This window comes from Punica granatum, chromosome 7 (genome assembly GCF_007655135.1).
Source record: "Punica granatum isolate Tunisia-2019 chromosome 7, ASM765513v2, whole genome shotgun sequence".
NCBI classification, from domain to species: Eukaryota; Viridiplantae; Streptophyta; class Magnoliopsida; order Myrtales; family Lythraceae; genus Punica; species Punica granatum.
Window position 1 is genome coordinate 28,165,189 of NC_045133.1, and position 23,864 is coordinate 28,189,052.

Here is a 23,864-nt window from a genome sequence, read left to right on the forward strand (position 1 = left end):
ATATATATATATATATATATATATATATAAAATTATGTTGTTGAATTATGAGAAAATATGTGAAAAGTAGTGAACAGTTGAGAGAATTAAGTATTAAAAATTGAATTGAATGATTAAAAAAATTGAAAAAAAATAAAAAAGTAATAATTGTGTTGTTGAATTGAAAATAAACGGAGTTAGGTAAAGTAGAGTGGAGTTGAGTTAAAAAATAACTCTAAAACCAAATATGGCTTTGGTCCTCCCGCTCAGACAACTTGTAGCCCCATCCATATTTAACTCAGTCCAATCGTGGCCAGGTCGTCTCCAGCCAATATTCTTCCACTCCCTTGGTCGAGTTGAAGCACGATCAGCCAACAAACAAGCAAATAAAGCTGCTTGCTACCTCAAAAATCTCCCCAGCACAGCACAGTGAAACGGCCTAGTAGAGAGAGATTCCGAAGATTGCTTCCGGAAAAAAGGAAAAAGAAAAGGCGGTTCGAAGATGGACTTATTGCGTACGCCGAGTCCAGAAGAGCCAACAACGTAACCCACCACGAATACAAGAGCCCATGAGATCCCTTCCGGACTTAATGATCACCCATTGCTGCCAATTGCCCGAGAAAGAAGAAAGCGCAATATTACACGGAACTAACTGCAATATTCCAAACTGCCTCCACCATGGGGGAACCCCGAATAGCATGCATGCATAATGGTCTCCACACCCGAATTACAAAGAGCTGGGCAGGCTCCCGAGTCCCGACCTCGATCATCCGAGCCTCATCATTAGTAAGAAGCCTACCGATAGGGGAATTACACCGAACCGGACCCGACTGACCTATGAAGGCCCATCAGGCCCCTCTCGGCCCAATAGATGTCGATAATTCCTGTGTAGGCCCACCGAGCGTCACGAACGTCCCCCACTTCGGGGTCCTCAACGAATCTCCCCCGTCTTAATATTTTAGGTTTATTTTTGCTTGAATGGTAATTATGTGTACCTGGTCATATGGAGACTGAACACTTATATTTTATGTTTCGCGTAATATTAAAGCTAGGAGTTTATGTTCCTTCCCTGGAGATTATTCATGGAGTTGAATGAAAAAAAAAAAAAAAAGAAATCTCCAAATCGGGTCATCTGAAATAAGAGGTTTTATTGGGAGCAGAATAGAAGATGGTTCTCAAACTTCCTTTTGCTTTGATTATTAGGTGTCTGTCAGTCCATTGATTAGTTTTTTTTTTTTTTTTTTTTGTGAAAATGGGGTTTAATGCTTCCCTACAATTTCTATTCAGCCAAACGTTGATATGGTATAAAGGAGAGGTATTTGGTGTTGACCTAGAAGTAGAGACGACCCTCAATCAGTTTTATTTAATCGGTTGCAACACAAATTATTCCTGCAACTACAGATAGCTAGTGTGCATGGTATGGATTCCTTCCAATTCTTATATCTTCTCTTTTGCTAGTGCCTGGAAATTACCGAAGCCTCGAGGGGTCAGAGAAAATCGGTGTAATGCCATTTAATTTCAAGGATGTGTCCTGACTGAGGGTTGCCTTCATTTGCTGGTTGGCTTTGCAAGATAAGCTCGCCACAAAGGAAAAGGTTGCTGCAGCGGAAACCTGATCTGAATGTGCATGGTTTGTGAATTTTGTGGAGTAGTTACGGAATTCAGGAATCATCAATTCCTCTCTTGTCCAGTTACCAAAGGTTTTTGATGGAGTGTTTTGGGCAAATTAGGAATGAACAGAAATGTTGATTAGTTCTCCGAAGCTGAATGGATGACTACTCCCTAGGGATCAGGAAGCTTAATTTGATCATTTTAAAGTTAAATTTTACTATTAGGCTGAATGGAATCAAAAGGATGTTGAAGAAGGCTTCTATCCTGTCTCACAACTGATTAGGAAGATGATGAATCTGGTCAAAGAGAGATTGGTAGTCCTCCCAAAAATCGAATGTAAAGTTGCAAGTTTTGTTTTAGCCAAGGATGGACCGAGGGGAGAACTGAGGGGTAGTCCCCTGTAGAATTACGACATGTTAAGGAAATTTATGTATTAATTACTTATAATTGCCTCATAATTCGGGAGAAATATCCTCCTATTAGACCCTTCAAGGACCTCGCCCCCCAGTTGAATTCCTGCGTCCATCCTTGGTTTTTAGCCATTAATTTCAGTATGTGTGGCCAATGAGTGATCTTGTTATCTGTTCGATGTAACTCTTGGATAGGTGTTGGAAAATTCACTTTGTAAATATTTTTACGAGTATTAATAAAGATCAACACTTGAAAAAAAAAGAAAACGTATGGGTCTGTGAGAGTTGATGTTCAAGTGCTTATTATTTGAGTTGAAGTGCTTAGTACTTTTATTATTTATGTTGAATAACCTAAAGTATTAATTAAACACTTGAACTGTGAAATAAACACTTGAATTAAAATACTAAATGTATTATACCGCCAGCCAATATCATCTTAGGCAGACCCTATGAATTTGGTTAACTGTTAAATATAGAGCATCTTTATTACCTACTTTCCTCTTGGAGCCATTCTCATTAATTATATCATATAGTCATATTGGAAGATAGTTTGAACAGAATTATTATTATTATTATTTTGTTGTTGATGACAGTCTGTCCGCTTCCTAGATCTTAGAAAGAAGTAAAATAATAAATTAAAAATGAGCAATTAATAAATTAATTTATTAGTGGATCACTTCCTATTAATAGGAACCAGACCTCGTGGATCTATTCGCACACACATCATCAGGCCAATTGAAGAACTTCCGAAATTTCTAACAAATGGCTTCTCCACCATCTTCACTACATTACTCATTACTCTTCTTTTCCTTTGTGGTTTTATTCTCAGTAGCAACCTTGTATACGGTGGATGCTACAGTCCCCGCCCCTGCCCAGTTCAAGCTTGTGAATTCAGGAGACTTTGATATGCATGTCTCTGAATATGATGCTAATTACCGGCTGCTCAACCTGTTCAGTGACCCTTTCGTACTGTGTTTCTACAACACTCCTAATGCCTTCACCCTCGCCGTCAGGATGGGCCTCAACCTGTCCACCTCACTCTATTGGTGAGTCTGGGAGGCCAACCGGGGCACCCCGGTGGGCGAGAATTCCAACCTGACGTTCGGGAGAGACGGGAACCCGTGCTTGCAGATGCAGACGGCTCGGTTGTCTGGCACCCCAACACAGCCAACAGGGGAAGTCGTGGGGATCAAGATGCTCGACAGTGGTAACATCGTACTCCACGATTCCGAGGACAACTATATCTGGCAGAGCTTCGACTTCCCAACTGACATTCTCTGTTGGGACAGTCTCTCCAGGCTGGGAAGGTGGCAAGGCTTGTGAGCCGGGCCTCAGCACGGGATAACTCGAACGGGCCATACAGCCTCGTGATGGAGGAAAAGAGATTGGCCTCATACTACACAAGCAAGAACTCCCGGAAGCATCTTCTCTACTACAACGGATGGGACAATCCCAGTCTTCCGGCCCCATAGAGTAAGGTTACCCTCACTGGGGACTTGACCAACAGGGGCGACGCCTTTTATATCAATTTGGAACTCCAAGGGGCCAACGCTTCTTATGGAAACACCGTCCTCCCCCTGCCCAAATACAATGGCACGTTCAGTTTCCTGAAGCTTGAAATGGACGGGAACCTGAAAGTCTACACTTTCAATGACAAGGTTAACTGGGGTGCCTGTGAGGTGACGTTCGCGCTCTTTGACAGGGAACTCTGTCTGGGAGACCGAGTGCCAGTTGCCTGAGCAGTGCGGTAACTTTGGGCTCTGCGATGATAACCAATGCGTGGCATGCCCCCTCACCAGTGGTCTCATGGGCTGAAGCAAGGTGTGCACCCCGGCAAAGGTGACGAGCTGCAAGCCTGGCCATTTCAGGTACTACAAGGTCGAAGGGGTCGATCATTTTTTGAGCAAGTACACGAAAGGAAGCGCAACGAAGGAGAACGACTGCAGAGCCAAGTGCTCCAGAGACATGCAAGTGCATGGGCTACTTCTACAACGAGGACACCTCTGACCTCCCGGTGTTGGCTGGCCTACGAGCTCAAGACACTATCTAATGTAGCAAATTCGACCCACGCTGGCTACATCCAATTCCCCAAAAAGTAATTAATATAACACATATGAAAAAAAGTTGGTCCATTAATTCCTTTTTTTGGCTCATTAATTCCTTTTGTTGGCCCATTTGTAAGGATAATAAACGAAGTGAAAAATAAACACTTACGTGAATTTTCTTTTTCGGTTATAAGGGAGTTTCATGGTTTAACACATAAAAGTCCACGTGAATCTCCCTGTTTATGAAATGATACTTGTTTCTCATATTACTTAGCAAATAATAATAATAATAATAATAATAATGATAATGAAAAAGACATAACACACCTCTAATTCGATTTGACCTATTATAGTCCGTTTGGTTTGGGGCTTTTTTTTTTGAATAAGTAAATAAGGAGTTGGGGGCGATCGATGTAGCAATTCCCACAGGACGTAAGCATATGGGCTCGAATCCTCACAAGTCTATAGTCGAAGTACTACCGCCAAGCAGGTTCAATAACAAATAGGGAGACTTTCCCCCCTTTATTGCTCCCAAGGAGACTTGAACCCCCGACCTAGTGCTAGGAATATTAGCCCATTATTGAGCTAAACCTCATTGGTCGTTCCTAGGTTCGGTTTCTTTTTATTATATTTTGGGGGCTCGGAACTGCACATCTTTTCATTATGGGTCGTGGTCCTCATGGCAAATGGATGTAGTAGCATCAAGTTAAGATGGGAGATGGAGCTCAATGGAAAACCCAGAATCCAATCGATTATTCAGGCTCATTTATTTTATTGGGCACGTGAACTTGCAAGCACATTGCATTCTAGTCCTTGAACTGATAATTATTTGGGCCTTCCTCACATACGATATAAATCCCAAACACGATATGTTTGATTGCGTTCGAAAGGCCGAAGAGAAGCGACCGAACAAGTTTTATGACACAGCTCACTGCCCTAACATTTGTTTATATGAGTCTAACAACATGGTATTATAAATTTTAGTCATTTTAGTTTCAAACAGTCTTTTATATGCTTGCAATTGACAATCGATTTTTCAGGTATATTTTAAAATTTAATGTACTTTTTTAAATTACTTTTATCTTTATTTTCTCAAATCAAATTAAATCAAATTTAATTTCGTTACTAAATGTTTTGGATATCATATTCCTATGTCTATTTTGAAAAAAAGAGACACAACTTTACAGCTATTCCAATAGAATAAATCGTCGGTTTTTCCTTTGATTTTCTTTTCTTTTATTATTTATTAATTAATCAAAACAAATTTCACTATATATATTCCTTAACTAAAAGTATTCTAGCCTTAAGTAAGGGCATGGATGCATTGTCCTCTTTGTTCACTCCTCACATGTCACACTCACCGAAAAAGAAAAGAAAAGAAAAATTCTTCACGTGTCTCAGTCCGTCCATACCATCAATCGACCATATGAAATGGTTGGCTATCTATAAATTATAAATGTATAATCAGGACATGATCCACACCTTGTGCGTTGAATCGAGCGCAATTTGAGAAAACGAAGACTCTATTTTCTACCTCAATACCGATTTCTCTTCCAGGTGATCGACAAAATAATACTCACTAAAAAGTAAAGCACTCGCAGCATGGATTTTTTACATTCACAAGAACTCGAATATGAGAAATTGGTTATGCGGAACAAAAGCATTTGTATACTTTTGATCATAGTTTGAGGCGGGGTGACCACGTTTCACATTATATATATTATTGGGGATTTGTACCTTGGGACGGATGGTTGGGAGACGAAGGCAAAATCAAACTCGAGGTTTGGGAAGATGAACTTTGGAGACGGTCGAAGAAGACGATGTCGATCATGAACTCGGAGTCCAAGAAAATGACAGACATGATCTTCGATGTTGAGCAACTGTTTCGAGGCACGGTTCAACGCTTTCCGAAAAGAATTATTAGCTGCTAGACAAAGTTGTTTAAGCGTTTCAGTGAATCTCTTTGAGAATACAACAAAAGCCTTTGTGTATTATACAATTAACAAACTCGTAGAACATCTTAATTCTCTCACTCAATATTTTGGAATTGTTATTAATTAAGACCTCGAGTATGGTTTCGCCTTCATCTCGGAACCATCCATCTCGAGGTACAAATCCCCAACATATATATGTATATATATTGATATGTATTTTTGTATCCAGAAATCTAAAGGATCTTGACTAATTCAATTCGAGCCGAGTCGGCTCACTAAGGTATAAAAATCTTTCAGCATGAATTTTTTTCATTCACAAACATTTGATATAATATATATATATATATATATATATATATATATACTTATGAATTAATATTATTTATGGTGGAAGACAGGCCGTAAGCAATTGATTCATATATATATATATATATATTAATATATAAGTATGAGATGTTTCTTCAATTTTTTTTATTCTAAAAATATCCATGTATTATCGTGACTTTCCGTTGCACCCTTTCAGATTTGTTGATCACATGCTTTCATAATGCTTATATTCAAATTCTTTCTCTTTATCGTTAATTTTTTATATTTTTCCCCTCATATCCATCTCAACCAAATTAGCCCTTATTGTAGATACGTTTATCATATTTTTTTTATCAATTTATAATTTCAAAATTTCACTGTATCATATCTCGACTGAGTTACCCGCCAGTGGTGAGGCATATAGGTGGTAACACGCATATAGGTTGAGAGGAAATTTCCCGTCTTTCTCTCCGTCTGAATCCTTCATTAGGTTTTAACACGCATATAGGCGGTGGGCGCAGAGAAGCCCGTGCTCCCTCCAAGCTTCGCTGACCCTTTTTTTTAAAAAACATTTTTCGGCAAGCTTCAGTTTGAAGGATTGAGACAGAGAGAAAAATGGAATTTTTCCTCTCTAATGGAGAGACGAAAGCTCCATCTCTCTTTCACTCTCAAGCGTGAGGCGGACATTGAGACGGATTAATCCGTCTATCAGGTTGAGATAGAAAATTCCGTCTCAAATTTCCGTCTCAGTCGAGGATGAGACGAAAAATTTTGTCTCATCATTTTGCAACGAGGCTTTTTGAGACGGAACATCTAAGATGGAAAAGTCTGTCTCTATATCATGTAGAGATGGAGTTTTTAGTCTCAATTACCGTCTTTATAGGAGCGAATTCCTATAGTGGGCGCAAGACAGCTCCGACAGGCCGTACTGCCTCATCATGGAGGAGAAGAGACTGGCCCAATTCTATACGAGCAAGGACCAGCCACTCTACTCCAACGGGTGGGAGAAACCAAATCTTCCGTGCCCATTGAGTAAGATTACCCTCCCTGGTGATTTCACCAATGCTGGGTATTCCTTTTACATCAAGTTGGATTCCGAAGTGGGAGGCGTGTTATATGGCAGTGCGTACCTTACCCGGCCGAAATACAAAAGCACATTAAGTTTCCTGAAGCTCAAAATGGACGGGAACCTGAGAGTCTCTACACTTTGTACGACAAGGTGGACAGGGATGGTTGGGAGGTGAATTTGGGTCTATTCGATGAGGGGTCCGCCTGGGAATCCATGCGCCAGCTGCCCAGCCGGTGCGGGGAGCTCGGGCTGTGCAGCAAAGGACACTGTGTAGCGTGCCCTCTGAAGACCGGACTCATGGGTTGGAGCGAGAACTGCGTACCGACATAGGTGACGAGCTGCAAGCCAGGCTATTTCAGGTACAAGGTCGAAGGTGTCGATCTTTTCTTGAGCAAGTACACGACTGGGAGGGGGGCGAAGGAGAGCTATTACCGTGCCAAGTGCTCCAAAGACCGCAAGTGCACGGGGCTATTTCTACAACCGGGAGACCTCTAGGTGTTTGGTGGCTTATGAGCTCAAGACACTCACTAAGGTTGCCGATTAATTCGACCGACGTTGGCTACATCAAAGTCCCCAAGAAGCAGTAATTAACATAAAGGTCAATTCCTTTTGTTGCAGATCCATGATTGCAGGAAGCTGAGCTCACAAATGATTGAGGTTCGACCCACACACCTACGGGGAGACGAATGGATGCGCTAATGCTTTAGCCAAGAGGGAGAGAGATCAAGATGCAAATTTAGCAGTTTTTTACTTAACTCCTGCTTTACTTTCTCAAATGTTGTTTTTATATGCAAATGGAACATATTTCCCACACTAGTCTTTCAGCAGACTCATGCTTTAATGAACTCTTTAGTTGTTGCCAAAAAAAATAAAATCCTGTACTACCAAAAATAAAAATAAAAAATCCTTTTGCTGTTCCTCCCCGCCCCAATTGTAAGGACGATAAACGGAATCGAAACAACAGTGTAATATCTTCATACTGATGAATCGCCACATGTTTTGCTTCGATTCGACGTAATCTTTTCATAGACCGATTGGTTGGGCTCCTGAAACTTAGAAATTTGACGGTCGAATTCAGTGGGATTAGCAACTCATAGGTTTGGTTGTTCTTTTTGGGCTTGGCATTGTGAGCAAAGTTTTTCTATAATATAATCGGCCGTCGCACGTGGATGCAGTATCGAAGTTGAGATGTGAGATCAAATTGTTCAGGCCCACGAGAGCCCATGATGTTTCAAGCACATTGCATTCTAGTCCTCCTCTAACTAACTGTATCTTCGGTCCCTCCTCGTATATGATATCCAATTACGAGTCATTTCGTTTATATGTGTTCGAGTGGCGGAAGCGCTCCAACTAACATGTTTCTAATACAACTTGCTGCCCTTGACATGAAAGTAATGAAGGCATAAGATTTAGCTGAGCATTATCATATATGCACGGTAATAATGTATGTTTATTTAACGTGGAAAGTTGGAAAAAGATCAATTAATTAGTTGTTCAATATGTATCAACGTTGGCACGACATTTGCTATGACATGATAATCAACACGAAATAAGTCTGACAAACATATTATTATATATTTTGACAATTTCAATTATTATATATTCTGCAATAACAATTTCAAAAAATCTTTTGACCATTGGGAGTGACGATTGATAATAAGTGTATTTAATATTCAATGAATCATGATGTATCCTATGACTATTTCGAAAAAGAAAATAGTAATTAATAGGCTGCTTTTATATATACTTATATAATATATATATGTATATGTATATCACCAGGTAGCTACCAGAAAGACACACCTCGCTCATTCCAATAGAATTGATCGTTTGCCTTTTCCTTTAATTTTCTTTTAATTATTAATTAACTATTTAATTAATTAAGGCCCAATCCCAAATCTCTCCCGGATATGAACTTTATAAAGGTGGTTTCCCTTTCTCTCCATTGTTTATTAATTATTATTACTGCCAATAATTTAAGAATTCACCATCAGGGAAAACTTCGTTTTTCTTGTGATAATGACGTTCCACAAGCTACTAATAAAATAATATATTATGGGTACGGAAGTTTTATATTCTCCAAATTAAGGGTAAAAGGGAACGATATCTACCTATCTATCGAGCATCTAACTATTATTTTCACTGATTCAGGCAAGTCACTCGGGTTATCTTTCTTAATTATTTTCGAAGATGCCAAATACTATTTTATTTTTCATATCACAATTCAGAATCCATGCACATGTATGTACTTTGTTCCCGACCTTTAATTACTATTTGGCAATCTAGAGGTGTATATATATGATCATGATTTTCTCGGAACCTAGCAAAATATTAATCATACTGTTTTCTTCAATATATTATCGCATTAATTAACTAAAAAAATAGAAAATTTCCTCATTTTATCAATTTTAACATGCTTTTTTTTCTTAACCTAAAAATGTACAAACTATCGATTTGATATCAATTTAGCACGACGTCAACTTTTTCGTTAATTTGAACGGAAATTGCTGACGTGTATTATCGATGCTACGTGGCTCATGATGGTAGGTGGAGAGGGACCCATCATATTTTCTTTAATAATAAAATTATTCCAAAAAATAACAAAAAATTAAAAAAGAAGCAAAATAGAAGGGGATGGAGGAGGGGCAGTGGCCAGCGATGGAGGCTCGCCAGCGAGCCCAATTGAAATGGTGGGTCCCAGTCGACCTATCTTTATGAGCCACACGGCATTGTTTTCAAATTAACGGAAAAAGTTGACGTCGTGCTAGAATTGATATCAAATCGATAGTCTGTGCATTTTTAGATGAGAAAAAAAGTTTGCGCTATAATTGCTAAAATATGAAAAGCTCGTGACATTCTTGGTAATTAACCCTATATGTCTTATATATAATTTTTAATGGAAAAAAGAGGGTAGAAAAAGGAGAAAGTCTTATATACAACTGTGATATCAGGTGGCAATACTACAAGTCAATAAAGATTTGCCATTTTGATTTTTAGCATGTAAATAAAAGTAAGAAAAATCTATTGTGAACAAAAGTAATTCATTGTTGATAAAAATAATATCTTTTATGTGTCTTGTGACATAATTCTACATTATACCACCCTCGTCTTATCCAGAAAAAGAAGCAAGATGAAAGTAGCTTGAAATATGGTCAAGAAAGGAGCAATACGCAGAATTGCACCCAATATAGGGGCATATTACCAATTCTATTCAAAAGCCATATTATACAACGAGGACCTGTACAAAGGGAAATCCTCCCTCCAGACTTCTTTTGACCGTAACAGTTTTAGTTTCAAAATACAGATATATGCAGTCAATGATTATATTAATTGGGCTTTTCTTTAAAAGATATATATATATACATACATACATATATATATATATAATATATATATACGAGGCGTTCATTAGGTTTACTATTGGCAATCTGGTCTGTATATAAGGCTTTTTTTTGGGTGAATTATATATAAGGCTTTAAATATATAAGTAATCTCTTTTTCCTAATTATATCTACTCTGCATAGCCTACGTGATTTCTTTTTTTCGGTGAACATAACCTACGTGATTTAAAACCGGAGAACTACTACTACTAGGCAGATCCATTAATGGATTAAGTTGTATCAACTACTCGCACAATCATATATACTTTTTCTCGGTTATTTAGATGGGCCAGAATTCCAAGCAAAAGAGGGGGAAAAAGAAAATTAAGAACAATAACATAAGCCGGGTATATCAGCCCTAATGCTATTGTAAAATAAAATGGCTCCCATGGTAACCGGCGGATGGTCATATGCATGCGGGTTTATAAGACACCAAACCTTATCTATTAATAATGTAAGAGAATTGATAATAATTTTTTACCATACAGAAAGATTAAAGTAGCTACTATATGTAAATTTGCTTTACTGTCACGAAATACATCCAGGGTTGAATAGTATAATACGATGAAAATATGCATGTAATTAGCTTCAGAGGATGTCACAGCTTGAATTTTGGATTAATAATTAAGGAGGCGGCTTAATGCATCGACTGATTGCATGATTTCGTTTTCAGTAATGCCTAATCTGTGTTAATCGTTTTAAGTCAAACTCCATGCGCAAAAAATTGACATGACAAAAGGTTATAGAATGAGTGAGACGAATGTAGACAATTTCTAAAGACATCACCTCTCACTAGAAAGATTTAATTGATATCGTTTGTTTCGTGTCGATTAATCAGCTTCCGTGTTAAATAATCGATTCTCATTATATAAGGTGTTTGTTTTCTAGTTTATGTGCCGAAAACGGTCGGGTAGTAAAAATAATTCTTTGAGCGTGAAATATAAATTAATTGATACACTCTTTCTTCGGTATATAATTGATATACTATTTGATAAGCACATACGTACTCTAATTAATATATAATCATAAACTATTGTATATAGTTAATTTTTGTGGGTACAATAAGAAAAAATATACATAGAGATCATCTTGAACCTCAGCTCAATATATACATATAGGTTGGATGCAATTCTTGGTTCCGGAATTGGTAACTACGTACAATATTGCACAAAGACGACCCTATTCTATAAATAATGAGCTATATATGATTTGGGAATGGTTTGATTCAATTTGGACACTGTGTGGTCACTAAAGGTTGCGGTCCCAATTTACGCTAATGTACCTTTATAATGATTGATTGGCTGATGGAGGCATTATTAATTCTTTTATAGGAAATAATAAATATTTATATAACCATTATCTGTGTTGTCAGTGGATGAACTTACTTGTAGTGTAAGCGTTTGAAATTTATTAAAAGATTTCACGACTAGAATAATACAACACTCTAGACAGAGCGACATGATTGATCTCAGATAATAAATTGGGTCACTTACTTTAAACAAATGCATTATTAATAGGTAATATAGTACATTAATAATTAATTAATCGAAGACATGGGGAAATAATGTAAAATCAACGAAGAAAAAGAATAGCTAAAAGCAGTTGCTTAGGAGTAGGACCATAGCTTGTCCCTTCATTAGCTCCCACTTATGTGAACACCATCGTTCATCTAATTTCTTCTCCTCTACTCCCTTCTACAGTCTCCAAATCAAATTTCTTCTGCGCCTCTCTTTTACCACATATTCCTTCACCTCTCCTCTCGAGAGATCGATCGATCAATCGAGGAAGAACTTCGATAATTTCAATTCGAATCTAGGGTTTCCACACGTTGCACTTTAATTTCTCGATTTTTGCCTTCAATTCTTTGGGTTTCAGAAAAGAGAAGGCCAGTAGAAGTCGTCTCCATGTCGATCGATAAAGGGAAAGACATACAGGAAGGCTCATCATCGAGATCAGCCACTTCTGTAAGTAATCAGCCGCCCCAGCCACCTCAGTTAAGCCGATATGAGTCACAGAAGAGGAGGGATTGGAACACCTTCTGCCAGTACTTGAGGAATCAAAGGCCACCGGGTGCTCTCTCTCAGTGCAACTCAAACCAAGTGCTAGATTTCCTCAGGTATCTCGACCAGTTCGGAAAGACTAAAGTTCACATGCAAGGGTGCCCCTTTTTTGGACAACCTGAGCCGCCGAGCTCGTGCAACTGCCCTCTCAAGCAAGCCTGGGGAAGCCTCGACGCCCTTATTGGGAGACTCCGAGCTGCTTACGAAGAGAATGGAGGGTTGCCAGAGACGAACCCCTTTGCCAGCGGCGCTATCAGAGTATATCTGCGTGAAGTGCGGGAATCTCAAGCGAAAGCTCGAGGAGTACCTTACAAGAAGAAGAAGAAGAGGAAGAACCTTGCAAGGGCCGGAGATGGCAGCTCGAACTCAAGCAACCCTATTCAGTAATGTTCTTCGACCATGCATGCAGAGATGACAATCTTTGCTTACGGAAAACGGTAACATCTCTGTTCTCCAGCGGATCCATTGAATACGATATATTAGTTTGGCTTAATTTATATGATCTGCTGGCTGTTGCTATATATATGTGCATATTAATTAGATGATCATATGGAGTTAATCAATCACTTTGTCGGTGATATTATCGAAACTAATCCTCACTGATATCGAATGTCAAATATCTTTGCCCTCGAAGCTCACACTCCTCGAATGTGATATTGTTTGCTCAACAGAAAAACATCATCTTGTGAACGTTGTGTGGAGGGTGCATTTAATCAGGTCGTCAATCATTAATTACCTTTGAACGTACGTACGTCCACGACCTGTCTTATTCCTCTCTCAACCAACATAAGCCCCGACATAATGCCTTTCAAAACCCTAATATGCATAGGATTTTGCCTGAGGAAAAGACATGAAAACAGTACATTGTTACCAACTTTATTCTAACATCTCCATCTTTTACCCATAAACCAGACATTAAATTCGATGCTATTAATGAATGAATCGACACTCTTTCTCTCTCTAAACTAGTCGAGTTGAATTTGGTATAATTTCTTTAATTAATTGAGTCCATCTGAAAAATTAATTAACTAATTAAACGATGTAGCTAAGCTAATTAATTGGTTGCTTTACATGATATATAGTCAGCACAGGGCTCTTTTTGGATTCTGCACGATCTTGTGCTCGCCATGAATAATGTATGGACATATAGATAATAGAATACAACATATTTATATATATGATTGTCCACATCGAAAACATTAACAAATATAACTAATAATTAAATAAATAAATAGTATTTTTGGGTGCTTTGTAAGGGACATAGGACATACTGTTGAATCAGTGGTTTTGTCCGTGTTAATAGCATCGTCAATGCTATGATCTTATTGTTAAATTATTCCTTTTGTGAGAACAGAACCATTTTTCTCTTTATTTGTATTTATATATATTATGTGCCTATATATATATATATATATATATATGTATGTATATATGCTATATGCAAATTATTGTTGCCTTTTTCAATCACATTGTGTTTTGTCATCATTAGATCAGTGGTATTAACGATTCAATTTTACTCATTAATTAGCTAATTAAACCCGATAATTAGTTCTTTATATATTGGAATATAATCATGGATTGCGTTCCTAGTTATCTGTTTTCTACATTCATGTCGGATTGAGCAATTATGTATAGCTTATATAATACGATGGCTCGTTTTACCATATACCATTTGATCAATAGAGCATGTGGGCATCAAGCATGGTCTATCTGTAATGTGGGATTATCATACATAAGATCGGGAGATTAAAGACAAAGGTATATATATTCTCTTTCTAAATGTCGACATCTTTTGAGAGAAATCAATGCGTATTTCAGGTGGAGGCTAAGTAATTTGATCGTGACCGAGGATTTTCCTTGTTAGATTTTGGAGCAGCGACTATTGTTATCAACAACTCTCTCCTTCAGAAATGCAAAGAATTAGATGGTATTGTATAAGTTTGGTCGTTTCTATTACCTCAAAGATATATATGTGTATATATATATATATGTAACTTTTTATCAGATCATCATAATATTAATTACTCCATGCAAGATGGTCATCAATATATATTTAGAACAACTTAGTCAAGTCTCAATCTAGATCGACACTCTAATTTTCCTTTTCTCGTTTCGGTGAGATCGATACTCTATTTTCCTTTTATACATAGCATGTGTTTATATATCTGCCTATATGATTGATTAATGCCAGAGAAAATGCCGGTTCTCCAAAATTAGTATATACATGTGTTTGTGTGTGTGTATCTCGGGTGATGATTAAGCTAGCTACTACAAGGAAATTAATTAGATTATTTTTGTAAAAGTATATTAAGTGATGATCAGCTAACGAGGAAATTATCATACATTACACAAAACAATAAAAGTTCCCTTGTTGTTATGCGTATATTCTCAAATATGTTCATTTAATAAATAAGCGTTCAAGCTTCTCATCATTAAAGATATCATCATTTACTAAATCTTAATCGGGTATCATCGGATTCCTTAAATCTTTTCATTTTTCAAATAACATAATTAGCACATCAAAATCATTTAATAAATTTGATCGGGTCCATAATATATATATATATACACACATATATATTTGAGTTTCATTATCAAAATGTGCGGCTAGGTGAAATCCCGTGATCATATCCTTTTAGCCACTTCTCATTCATCAGCCAAGAAAAATTAAATGCGCCAATAATTTTTTCTCAGTAAAAGAAAATTATTCAACAATTTATATCGTAGTACAGTAATGCATGTGGTATAGTGGAAAATGATTATAATTATCAAAACTATTTGTGAAATGTGATAATCTAATATTGTGCTCATAATTTCCCTTTAATATTGATGATTGTATCTTGAATATATTGTGCTCATAATTGATTTTACTTCGCTTTTTTTTCCTTCTTACAAAATAATTTTCCTAATAGTTAGTAGGTTGAATTATGAGTGGTAGGAAGTTATATTTGCAGTATGTGTTATATATATATATATATATATATATATGTATGTATGAAGTGCAATGAGATCATGAAATAATGATCTCCAACCCTGGATATATATAATTATGAGGCCATGTAATGTCATGTCCAAGCCGGGTTTGCATAATATCCCTAACATTATTATAATCAATTAACAAGAACCAACATATATTTTATATGGCCCTTCGTGTCCACTTAATTTTTTGCCCACTTTGTTGTTGTGAATAAATTAAGGATGGTCCATCTTCTTCCATTAAAAGATCAAATTCCCTCTATTAAATTGGGGAACATACATATACATATATTCATGTGGTTTGTTTTTGGACCCCTACCTCATTTCTTATCAATGTCTACAAGTTTCTCGTTGTGTAGTGCCTTCTGAATCGGATAGTTTTTGTGTCCAAATACTCTCTCTTTTCTCGAAATCCTTTTAGTTAATTTGGAAATGCCTATATATATTCTCATGACTATGTGAAAGGACTAGCAAACATCTACTAGCTAGAGTTTTGCATGCGTTTGTTAAAAATGTCACTATCACTTTTACATGTGGAACCGAACCTACAAACATACGCAGGAAGGGCGACAAATCTCCTATGTTTCTATACATCAACATATATCTATATATATATATTCATATATTGATAAATGAATATCTTTATAACCATTAGTCAATTAATTAATTAATCACACATTTCGGTTGGAGAGGTCCGTTACCAGTTACAGCTTCGAGAGCTCTACGGCTGTGCCAAAAATGTTGCCCACGCAATATCCAGCCACTAAACTAACGAATCCTTGAGGAAGGTTTTGTCCCCCAACTTGTCTGAATAACTGTCGTCTTGTTTCGTCTCGTCTCGTCTCGTCTCTTCATTAATTTACATCTAAATTTTAACTAACGTCAAGTGATACGACTCAATTCAGTGAGGATGATGATGCCACACACAAGGTGGGTCCAGCACGGGGTCAAAAAAGTTGCCTCCGACCCATTAAAATTGAACATGGGACAAGCACAACATATACAGTAAACATATTTGCCCGGTCCAACTTGATTATTGATTAAGGGTGTATTTATTTTAACTTAATTAAATAAGTACTTAAAAATTAGTTATAAATTAAAAAAAATGAATGTAAGAAAGAAGAAAAGATGAGAGATAAAGATCTAAGGTTGCGTTTGGTTTCATAGTAAAATTTTAAAATCAGATTTTGATTTTGATTTTGAGTGGAATAAATGGAGTCCACCTTTGACTTTGTATGAGTTATATTGTTTTGTTGTGGAAAAAAGTGATATAAATGGGATCCACTTTTTGACTTTGTATGAGTTATTTTGTTTTGTAGTGGGTAGAGTTAAGTTAGAATTGTGATTCTAAAATATTATCCTAAAACCAAACAAGCCCTAAACTACTTAATCATTAAGTAAAAAATCACTTAATTCATTAAATAGAAAATTTTAACTTAAAGAAATAAATCATTTTTCACTTATTGGTGCTATTTATCTCTCACAAAACTTTTCTCATCCTTATTCATATATTTCTTCCCTTAACTAATTAAGGCCCCGTTTGTTTTCCCGAAATTTGATTTTAACTTTAACTTTAACTTTAACTCAATACACTACACAACAAAAACACACGTTTCCCAAGTCAAATTTATAACTACATCTCATTTGTCTTTTTCCACCATCAAAATCAAATCAAAGTAACTTTAACTCTGAATTCAAACGGCCCGTAAGTGTTTAATTTTTTAACACTTTATTTATCAAACACCACTTAACTTTCATATTATACATAAGCAAATGACCGTTTTGGGCATCATTAACTCGAGTTCGTGTCCTAGTCATCTTGGTGATGGAAATGATCTATATGTACATTTGTACCACTTCCTACACGAAGGAACTGAGATGTCTAGAGACGGAAGCATTGCCAAACAGAATTGGACCATTCTGCATCGGAACCATGTTCCATTGTCTTTGTATTTTCTCGTACCAAACACGACATGAGTTACGTCAAATCCCATGCTTGACATAAGAACGGGAAAAACCCGACAGATTCTTGTCCACGGAGGAACATCAGGAAGAAAATTCAGCATCACAGACTAGAGATCATATATCATCTATTTCGAAAAATTTACACTAATTCCAGTGGGAACAAATCCACACCACACCATTGATACTCATATATCTCTTCATCCCTTGAAATATTCCTCGGGCACGTAGAATTTTATCCCAACCGCCTGCAAACATCAAGAATTCAGATTGTACTTAGTATCTTTTCAGAAGAAAGAAAAACTGCTTGGTATGGGGAAGACAAGCTCATACGGAGCAATCAAGGTGGGGGAGAAGAAGGTACAGAAATAATTTCAAGAACTGAATTTAACCCTGTTAGTACCTGAGCAAATTTTATATCGGCATCACTATGGTCGTTTTTTCTACCAGCAGCATCCCCGACATAAAATGATCTATAATGAACGACAGGAGCACGTGTCAGTGCAGGTTTCTGCTTAGAATCCCAACATTTATTGGAAATAATAACATCGTCGGAAAAGAACTGCACAAGAAAAAGAGTACTGACTGATCCATGTCAATGGAAATCCCAGAGTTGAAGTGCTTTTCCATAATGTTCCACATTCCTGGTTTCGGTTTCCGCAAGGGGTCTTCTTCTCCATTGGTGGATTTGCCTAAACCACAAGCTATAAACACCTGAATGTATGGTATTAAGTCGAGTCATTTCACTAGTTTACTCTCAAGAAGAAGGAAGATTAATTAAAATTCTATCATATGAAGCCTGCAAGTCACCTGAATTGGGACATTCACTTCCTTGATAAAATTGTTTAGTCTTCCTAGTTTCGAGTCCACAGCCACCTGTCTCTTATTTTTCCAGCGCTCGATATTAGATTCATTTGTAAAGATCACCTGATGAAGATAGAAATAAGCATCAGTCATCGGGCTTTCTGTTTAGAGGAACCAGAAGAAACTTGAAAACAAGCCAGACGGACCAGTTTGTAGCCATCACTGTACAATCTCTGCAGCTTCTCTGGGATGGAAGGATACATGAGGGACCAGGCATCTGCACCTATTCTGAAATGAGATGGTGATTTATTGGAAGACAAATGAACCACAAAAAACACTTAAGAATGAATAAAGAGTATGTTTCAGCTACTATTGGAAAGGCCATACATAGGAAATAATTTTGGTAGACGATAAACATACCTCTTGACAGAAGTATTCACCAGACAACCATCAAAGTCAAAGGCAGCGATTTTACTTGAGTCATGAAGGCCCTCATCCTATGTATGAACGACTTAGCAATTTAATTTACGGACAAAATATGCTTCATTTAATTGAATATCATAAATTTCATCTCACCCTCCCTTCAGCTTAACTACCACAATCTGAAATGATTAAAAGAAAGAAAAACATGAACTGCAAAGATCATATTACCCGTTCAAGGAATATAATCGTCTGAAAAGCTTTCCACTTCGGAGACAGTTTCGCATCCTATTAGATGTAAAATGAACGACAGACCAGAAGGGTGAGTAAAATCCAGCATTACTACTAAAAGATAAGCTGATTGATTACGATGAAATAATTATTTACCAACAGACTAGCAAGAGAATTGCTGACCTTGTAAGTATCCTTGATATCAGAAACTGAGAGTAAAAAGTCCAACCTAGCTTCCTCCTTAGACAAAGACAGCTGGAGGCAGTATTTGACACAGAATCAAGGATTCTAATGATAAACTGAGTGCCAGCAACTTTCAAGAATGACTGAAGGTGCTAAATTGCCAATTTGTCCGTACAAGAAACAAAACTGCCGGTTCCAGAGAGAGTTGCAAGAGGCTTAAAACTCACCTTTCTTTTCTTAAAATCTTTTTCCAGGGTTTCATCCTTTCCACCATCATCCTTTTCACTAACCTGACATGCAAATAAATCATCAAGAAAAAAGCCAAAAAATGCCTTCAGTAATATGTACAATAGAGGGTGCTTCTTTCACCTTTGCCTCTTCTTCAGTCTCGTCGCCTTCTTTTCCATTGGCATCCTAAAGAAGTCAAAGCATGGATTGGAGGTTGAAGACCTTTTTTTTTAAGTTTGTTTGCTACTCTAGGAAGGACGATGAAGAAATGGAGGCATACCGCTTCTGGAACAACTTCATGGGCTGCAATCAACTTCTCTACAGCATCCTGATCATCCCTCTGGAAAAAACAAAGCCACATTTTTTAGTCAGGCATTGTCAATCAACTTGACAGTGTTATCACTTAGGAGATCCCATCCTAGCACAAAACCATCGGTACTGTCTCCGATTTCAAGTCATTTACTCCTCACCGACCAAAGCAAGAAACCCAAATTAAGCTGGCCCCTGAACTCGAATCAGTCAGAAAGACAATCTTCCCGAGCTAAATTAAAGCTCTTTTATGATTTTTTTTTTAAGCAGAAATCAATGATATTTCCAGACCAGTCCACCGACAATGGTAAGCTACACGGGAGTCAAATTGGATACTCAGCCTAAACTCACTGGCGCCGAAATGTAGTTTCCGAAAATGCAGTGGTCAGTTCACTGACACTGAGCAGTCGGAAAACCCTAAAATTGAGATCAGGTTCCAAACCTTCAGGCTAGAGAAGCCATTAATCCCCTCCGCTGAGCTCAGCGAGCTGAAAGGGAAGCAGCCCAGGTGGTGCCATTTCGTCATGTCGAAGCCTCGCGAGTCTCTGCTTACCGCCCCGACCCTCACGGCATCCTTCGAAATTGCCTTCGAGCACTTCTTGCATGAGGAGCGGCCGGACTTCGCGTACTCAACCACCGTCTTTGAGGCCGGCGCCATGGGAGGCCCTCGGGAGCAGCAAGAAAATGAAACGCCTTTCGATCCTTGAGCGTGGAAGCCAACCAAAGGAGATGGAGATTTGATCGGATTACGACCCGCCAATCGGAGAGCGGAGATTCTTAGCATTCAGAGAGAGAGAGAGAGAGAGAGAGAGAGATTTCCCGCGCGCGACAGGGGACATGCCGGCGACTCGCAGGTCCGAGTGGAGTGATCGGGTATCGGGTTGGCTTGGCCACAAATGACTAAATTCCGTTCTGCAGTTTACCGTACGTTTGCATCTCGAAATTAAATCCGATTAATTTCTGGATTGAATCGGTTTTGTTTGATTTTTAAATAAATTTTTTTTAGTTTATTCAATTCAATTATACTCTTTTTCAATTTTAACATTATAACCATTACTATTTTATTTTTTTCTCTATTTAATAATAAATTTTCATACATATTTTTTTAAATCGTTTTTATAATTAATTTTTTAATAATAAATTTATCATATATTTTCATATCTATATATACATATATATATATATATATATAATCTCACTCATCTATATATTTATAAATACTTACAATTATTTACACAAAATCAAATTAAGTTGGATCATCATCCAACTTGAAAAGCAACGCAAGCTTATTTTTTTACACGTGGAATTCAACGCAACACTTCTCAACGCAATTCAACAAACACAAGAGTACGTTGGCCTAGTCAGTCATCATTTAACCATATGGCCAGCAACATTTTTTGGTTATGATGTTATTATGTTCATTGTTTGCACAAGTCCTAGACAAATTACATCAGAAAAGGATATAAAAATATTATCAGTATAATAATATTTTTGACCACGTCCTAATAGTTGGGGTGCGCAATCGAACTGAGTAATAGCAAGCTCTGTCTTGTGCTCGAGTTCGACTGGACTCGCGGGCTTGAGTCTTCTAGTTGGGCTCAGTTTCATCGGCCCACTGGATCACTACTTCGTTAATCATTATTCATTTTTTTTATTCTTTTATTAATAATAATTATAAAATAAAATAAAAATTACCCAATGATGTTGTTGGATGGCAGGCAATTACCCGACCTAAGGAATGTAATGTGGAGGACGCGGACATGGTCGTGTAGAAGATTACTGTAATGCCTTACTGGCGAAGCTCGGGTGGGGTATATTCTTACTCGTCCGGACGATTTATGGATCCGTGTTCTTCTGTACAAATATTATCCTGATCACATTGCTGGAACACAGCTCCGTGTGCTTCCATCGGATTCTTGGTTGTGGAGCGCAATAAGCTCTGCCTGAAATAAAGTGGCCACAGGACGTGTATGGGCAGTTGGAAGAGGTGATGTTGTACGATTCTGGGGAAGGTGTTTGGTTATCGGAAGGTTCTACTTTACGATTTTCGTGGCAGATTCGTTGTCGAATTCACTCGACTGACAGGATGGTTCTTGGAATTGGTCTATTCTTACACAGGTTCTGGACAATGCTTCTTTTACTTCGAGTTGCCTCTTGTCCGCCCTCACCAAGCAAATGCACGTCCGGATAGGCTATACTGGTCTAGGGAAGCTCCGGGTATCTTCTCTGTTACCTCAGGTTTATTACGGAGCAATCATTTTGCAGAGAGGGATCAGATTTGGCTTATAATATGGAAATGGCCGGGTCCTCAGAGGATTTGTCGATTCTTGTGGCTTGAGGCACATAATCGGCTCCTTACAAAACGAGTATCGTGTCAGAATTCATATTGCTTCCTCAGCCTACTGCTCGGTTTGTCCAGATCATATTGAGTCTACTCTCCATGTTCCACGCGACTGTCAAAGAGCTCGTATGGTCTGGCTGAGGCTTTGTACCTCAATATCGGCAAGATACTTTCTTTTCCCTTGCCTCTTCGCTCCTGATTGCTTCTTAATCTGCAGAAATAACAACCAAACAGCAATGACAAATCTTGGGCTGTAGCATTTGGGACAGGTTGCTGCTTATTATGGAAGTGGAGAAACAAGAGTTTGTTCCATGACCAATTCTCCCCACCGGTTGATCCAGCAGCGGCTGTTTCTCGTATCTCCTCGGGTTTCAACTCTTATCTAAATGCTGTTGCAACTCATGAGGTGAAGGAGCCTTCATTACGACTAAGCCGTTGGTATCCTCCACAGAACGGATGGGTCAAACTTAATACAGACGGAGCTTCAGCAAGGAATCCCGGGATGGCTTCTGCAGGGGTTAATTCTTCGAGACAGTTCAGGTAACTATATTTTCGGTTTTGCCCAAATGGTCGGGATTTCCACAGCGGTTGTTGCCAAACTTCGGGGAATGTTAACTGGTTTGGAGACCGCACGGCGTATGGGCTATGATCAAGTGGTTCTTGAGGTAGAGTTTCGGACGTGGTTCGGTAAATGATTTGCCGTAATGATCCCTGGGCGCCACATCTTATGTCATTGGTGGACTCCATTAGAGAGTTATTGGCAAGAAATTGGAGTATTCAGGTTACTCACACATACCGCGAGGGTAACAGATGCGCAGATTGGTTGGCTCGACATGCGTTTCAAAGGCCGTTAGGCGTTCATTTTATGTAGAGTCCTCATGTAGGTCTTGAATCGCTTTTATTTGGTGATATAATTGGGGTTTCTTTATCCCGCCTTCTTAGCTCGTAGTTTCTTTTTGCTCTTTGTATTGGACACTGCCCCGTTTCTTACCGAAAAATAAAAATAAACGGCATGTTTCTTATTATTTTCCAAGGTATTTTACTTTTTTAATGAAAGAGCATGACATGACCATAACAGAACTATATATGTACAGAAAATGAGGCACAGTACAAACGTGTTGAAGGGTTAACATATAATAACGTAAACCTCCTTCAAACAACAAAGAGGACCTCGATAGCCAGTTTAGAAAGCCTCTATAACACCGAATTCAGTCCTATATATTAAGTGGATAGGAGCTTCTTTTGTTCACTCTATGTCCGGAAATATATACCATATACGTTCATATAAAGTGATCCTACCTGAGCCATTTATACGCAGAAGAGTTTTGTGCCGAATGTGGTAAGGTAAATAGCAAATGCCTGGAAGGCCGACAAGGGCTGCTTATAGTCCATCCAAAATTCGTCAACTCCAACCTTCCCATGCCGGAGAACAATGTTTTTCCCCCTTCGCCTTGTCCCTGGGATCTACGCTGCGGAAAACCTTGATCTTGGAAGCTTTCTCCGTCACGGAATCTTCTTCTGCAGGGGGAGGAACCTTGAGGAAGCCAGCCATCTTCCATGGACATCCAGTGCTGGAGGAGTTCTGAGTGTAAAAGACTTGTCCAACCTCAGAGTCA

At 38.0% G+C, this 23,864-nt stretch overlaps 2 protein-coding genes, 1 long non-coding RNA gene and 1 pseudogene across 3 annotated transcripts; 3 read left to right on the plus strand and 1 right to left on the minus strand.

Annotated features, from left to right (window-relative positions):
• The first annotated feature begins 6,986 nt into the window (after positions 1 to 6,986).
• On the plus strand, positions 6,987 to 8,266 carry LOC116215201 (annotated as a pseudogene).
• Positions 8,267 to 12,306: 4,040 nt separating this feature from the next.
• Positions 12,307 to 14,937, plus strand: LOC116214989 (protein LIGHT-DEPENDENT SHORT HYPOCOTYLS 7-like). The gene is made up of 2 exons (XM_031550536.1): positions 12,307 to 13,231; positions 14,613 to 14,937. Exon 1 carries the CDS (start codon positions 12,639 to 12,641, stop codon positions 13,179 to 13,181), a length of 543 nt encoding a protein of 180 aa, XP_031406396.1. The 5' UTR covers positions 12,307 to 12,638; the 3' UTR covers positions 13,182 to 13,231; positions 14,613 to 14,937.
• A 2,746-nt stretch (positions 14,938 to 17,683) lies between these two features.
• Positions 17,684 to 20,829, minus strand: LOC116212691 (polynucleotide 3'-phosphatase ZDP). The gene is made up of 12 exons (XM_031547334.1): positions 20,350 to 20,829; positions 19,879 to 19,938; positions 19,740 to 19,784; positions 19,598 to 19,660; positions 19,371 to 19,442; positions 19,188 to 19,244; positions 18,957 to 19,033; positions 18,743 to 18,824; positions 18,543 to 18,659; positions 18,319 to 18,446; positions 18,136 to 18,205; positions 17,684 to 17,980 (listed from the first exon to the last, which is right to left on the minus strand). Exons 1-12 carry the CDS (start codon positions 20,689 to 20,691, stop codon positions 17,933 to 17,935), a joined length of 1,161 nt encoding a protein of 386 aa, XP_031403194.1. The 5' UTR covers positions 20,692 to 20,829; the 3' UTR covers positions 17,684 to 17,932.
• Positions 20,830 to 21,631: 802 nt separating this feature from the next.
• Positions 21,632 to 23,273, plus strand: LOC116212892. Its single transcript, XR_004157958.1, has 2 exons — positions 21,632 to 21,894; positions 22,026 to 23,273. It is a non-coding gene; the product is annotated as an uncharacterized LOC116212892 (long non-coding RNA).
• The last annotated feature ends 591 nt before the right edge of the window (positions 23,274 to 23,864 follow it).

Bases quoted from the DNA above. Each gene is read 5' to 3' on its own strand.
- LOC116212691 (XM_031547334.1), bottom strand. From the start codon at position 20,691: ATGCTAAGAATCTCCGCTCTCCGATTGGCGGGTCGTAATCCGATCAAA. The intron at 19,245-19,370 runs GTCAGCAATTCT...TACATCTAATAG, and splicing joins ATATCAAGGATACTTACAAG to GATGCGAAACTGTCTCCGAA. The intron at 18,447-18,542 runs GTGACTTGCAGG...CCATACATTCAG, and splicing joins AAGTGAATGTCCCAATTCAG to GTGTTTATAGCTTGTGGTTT.
- LOC116214989 (XM_031550536.1), top strand. From the start codon at position 12,639: ATGTCGATCGATAAAGGGAAAGACATACAGGAAGGCTCATCATCGAGA.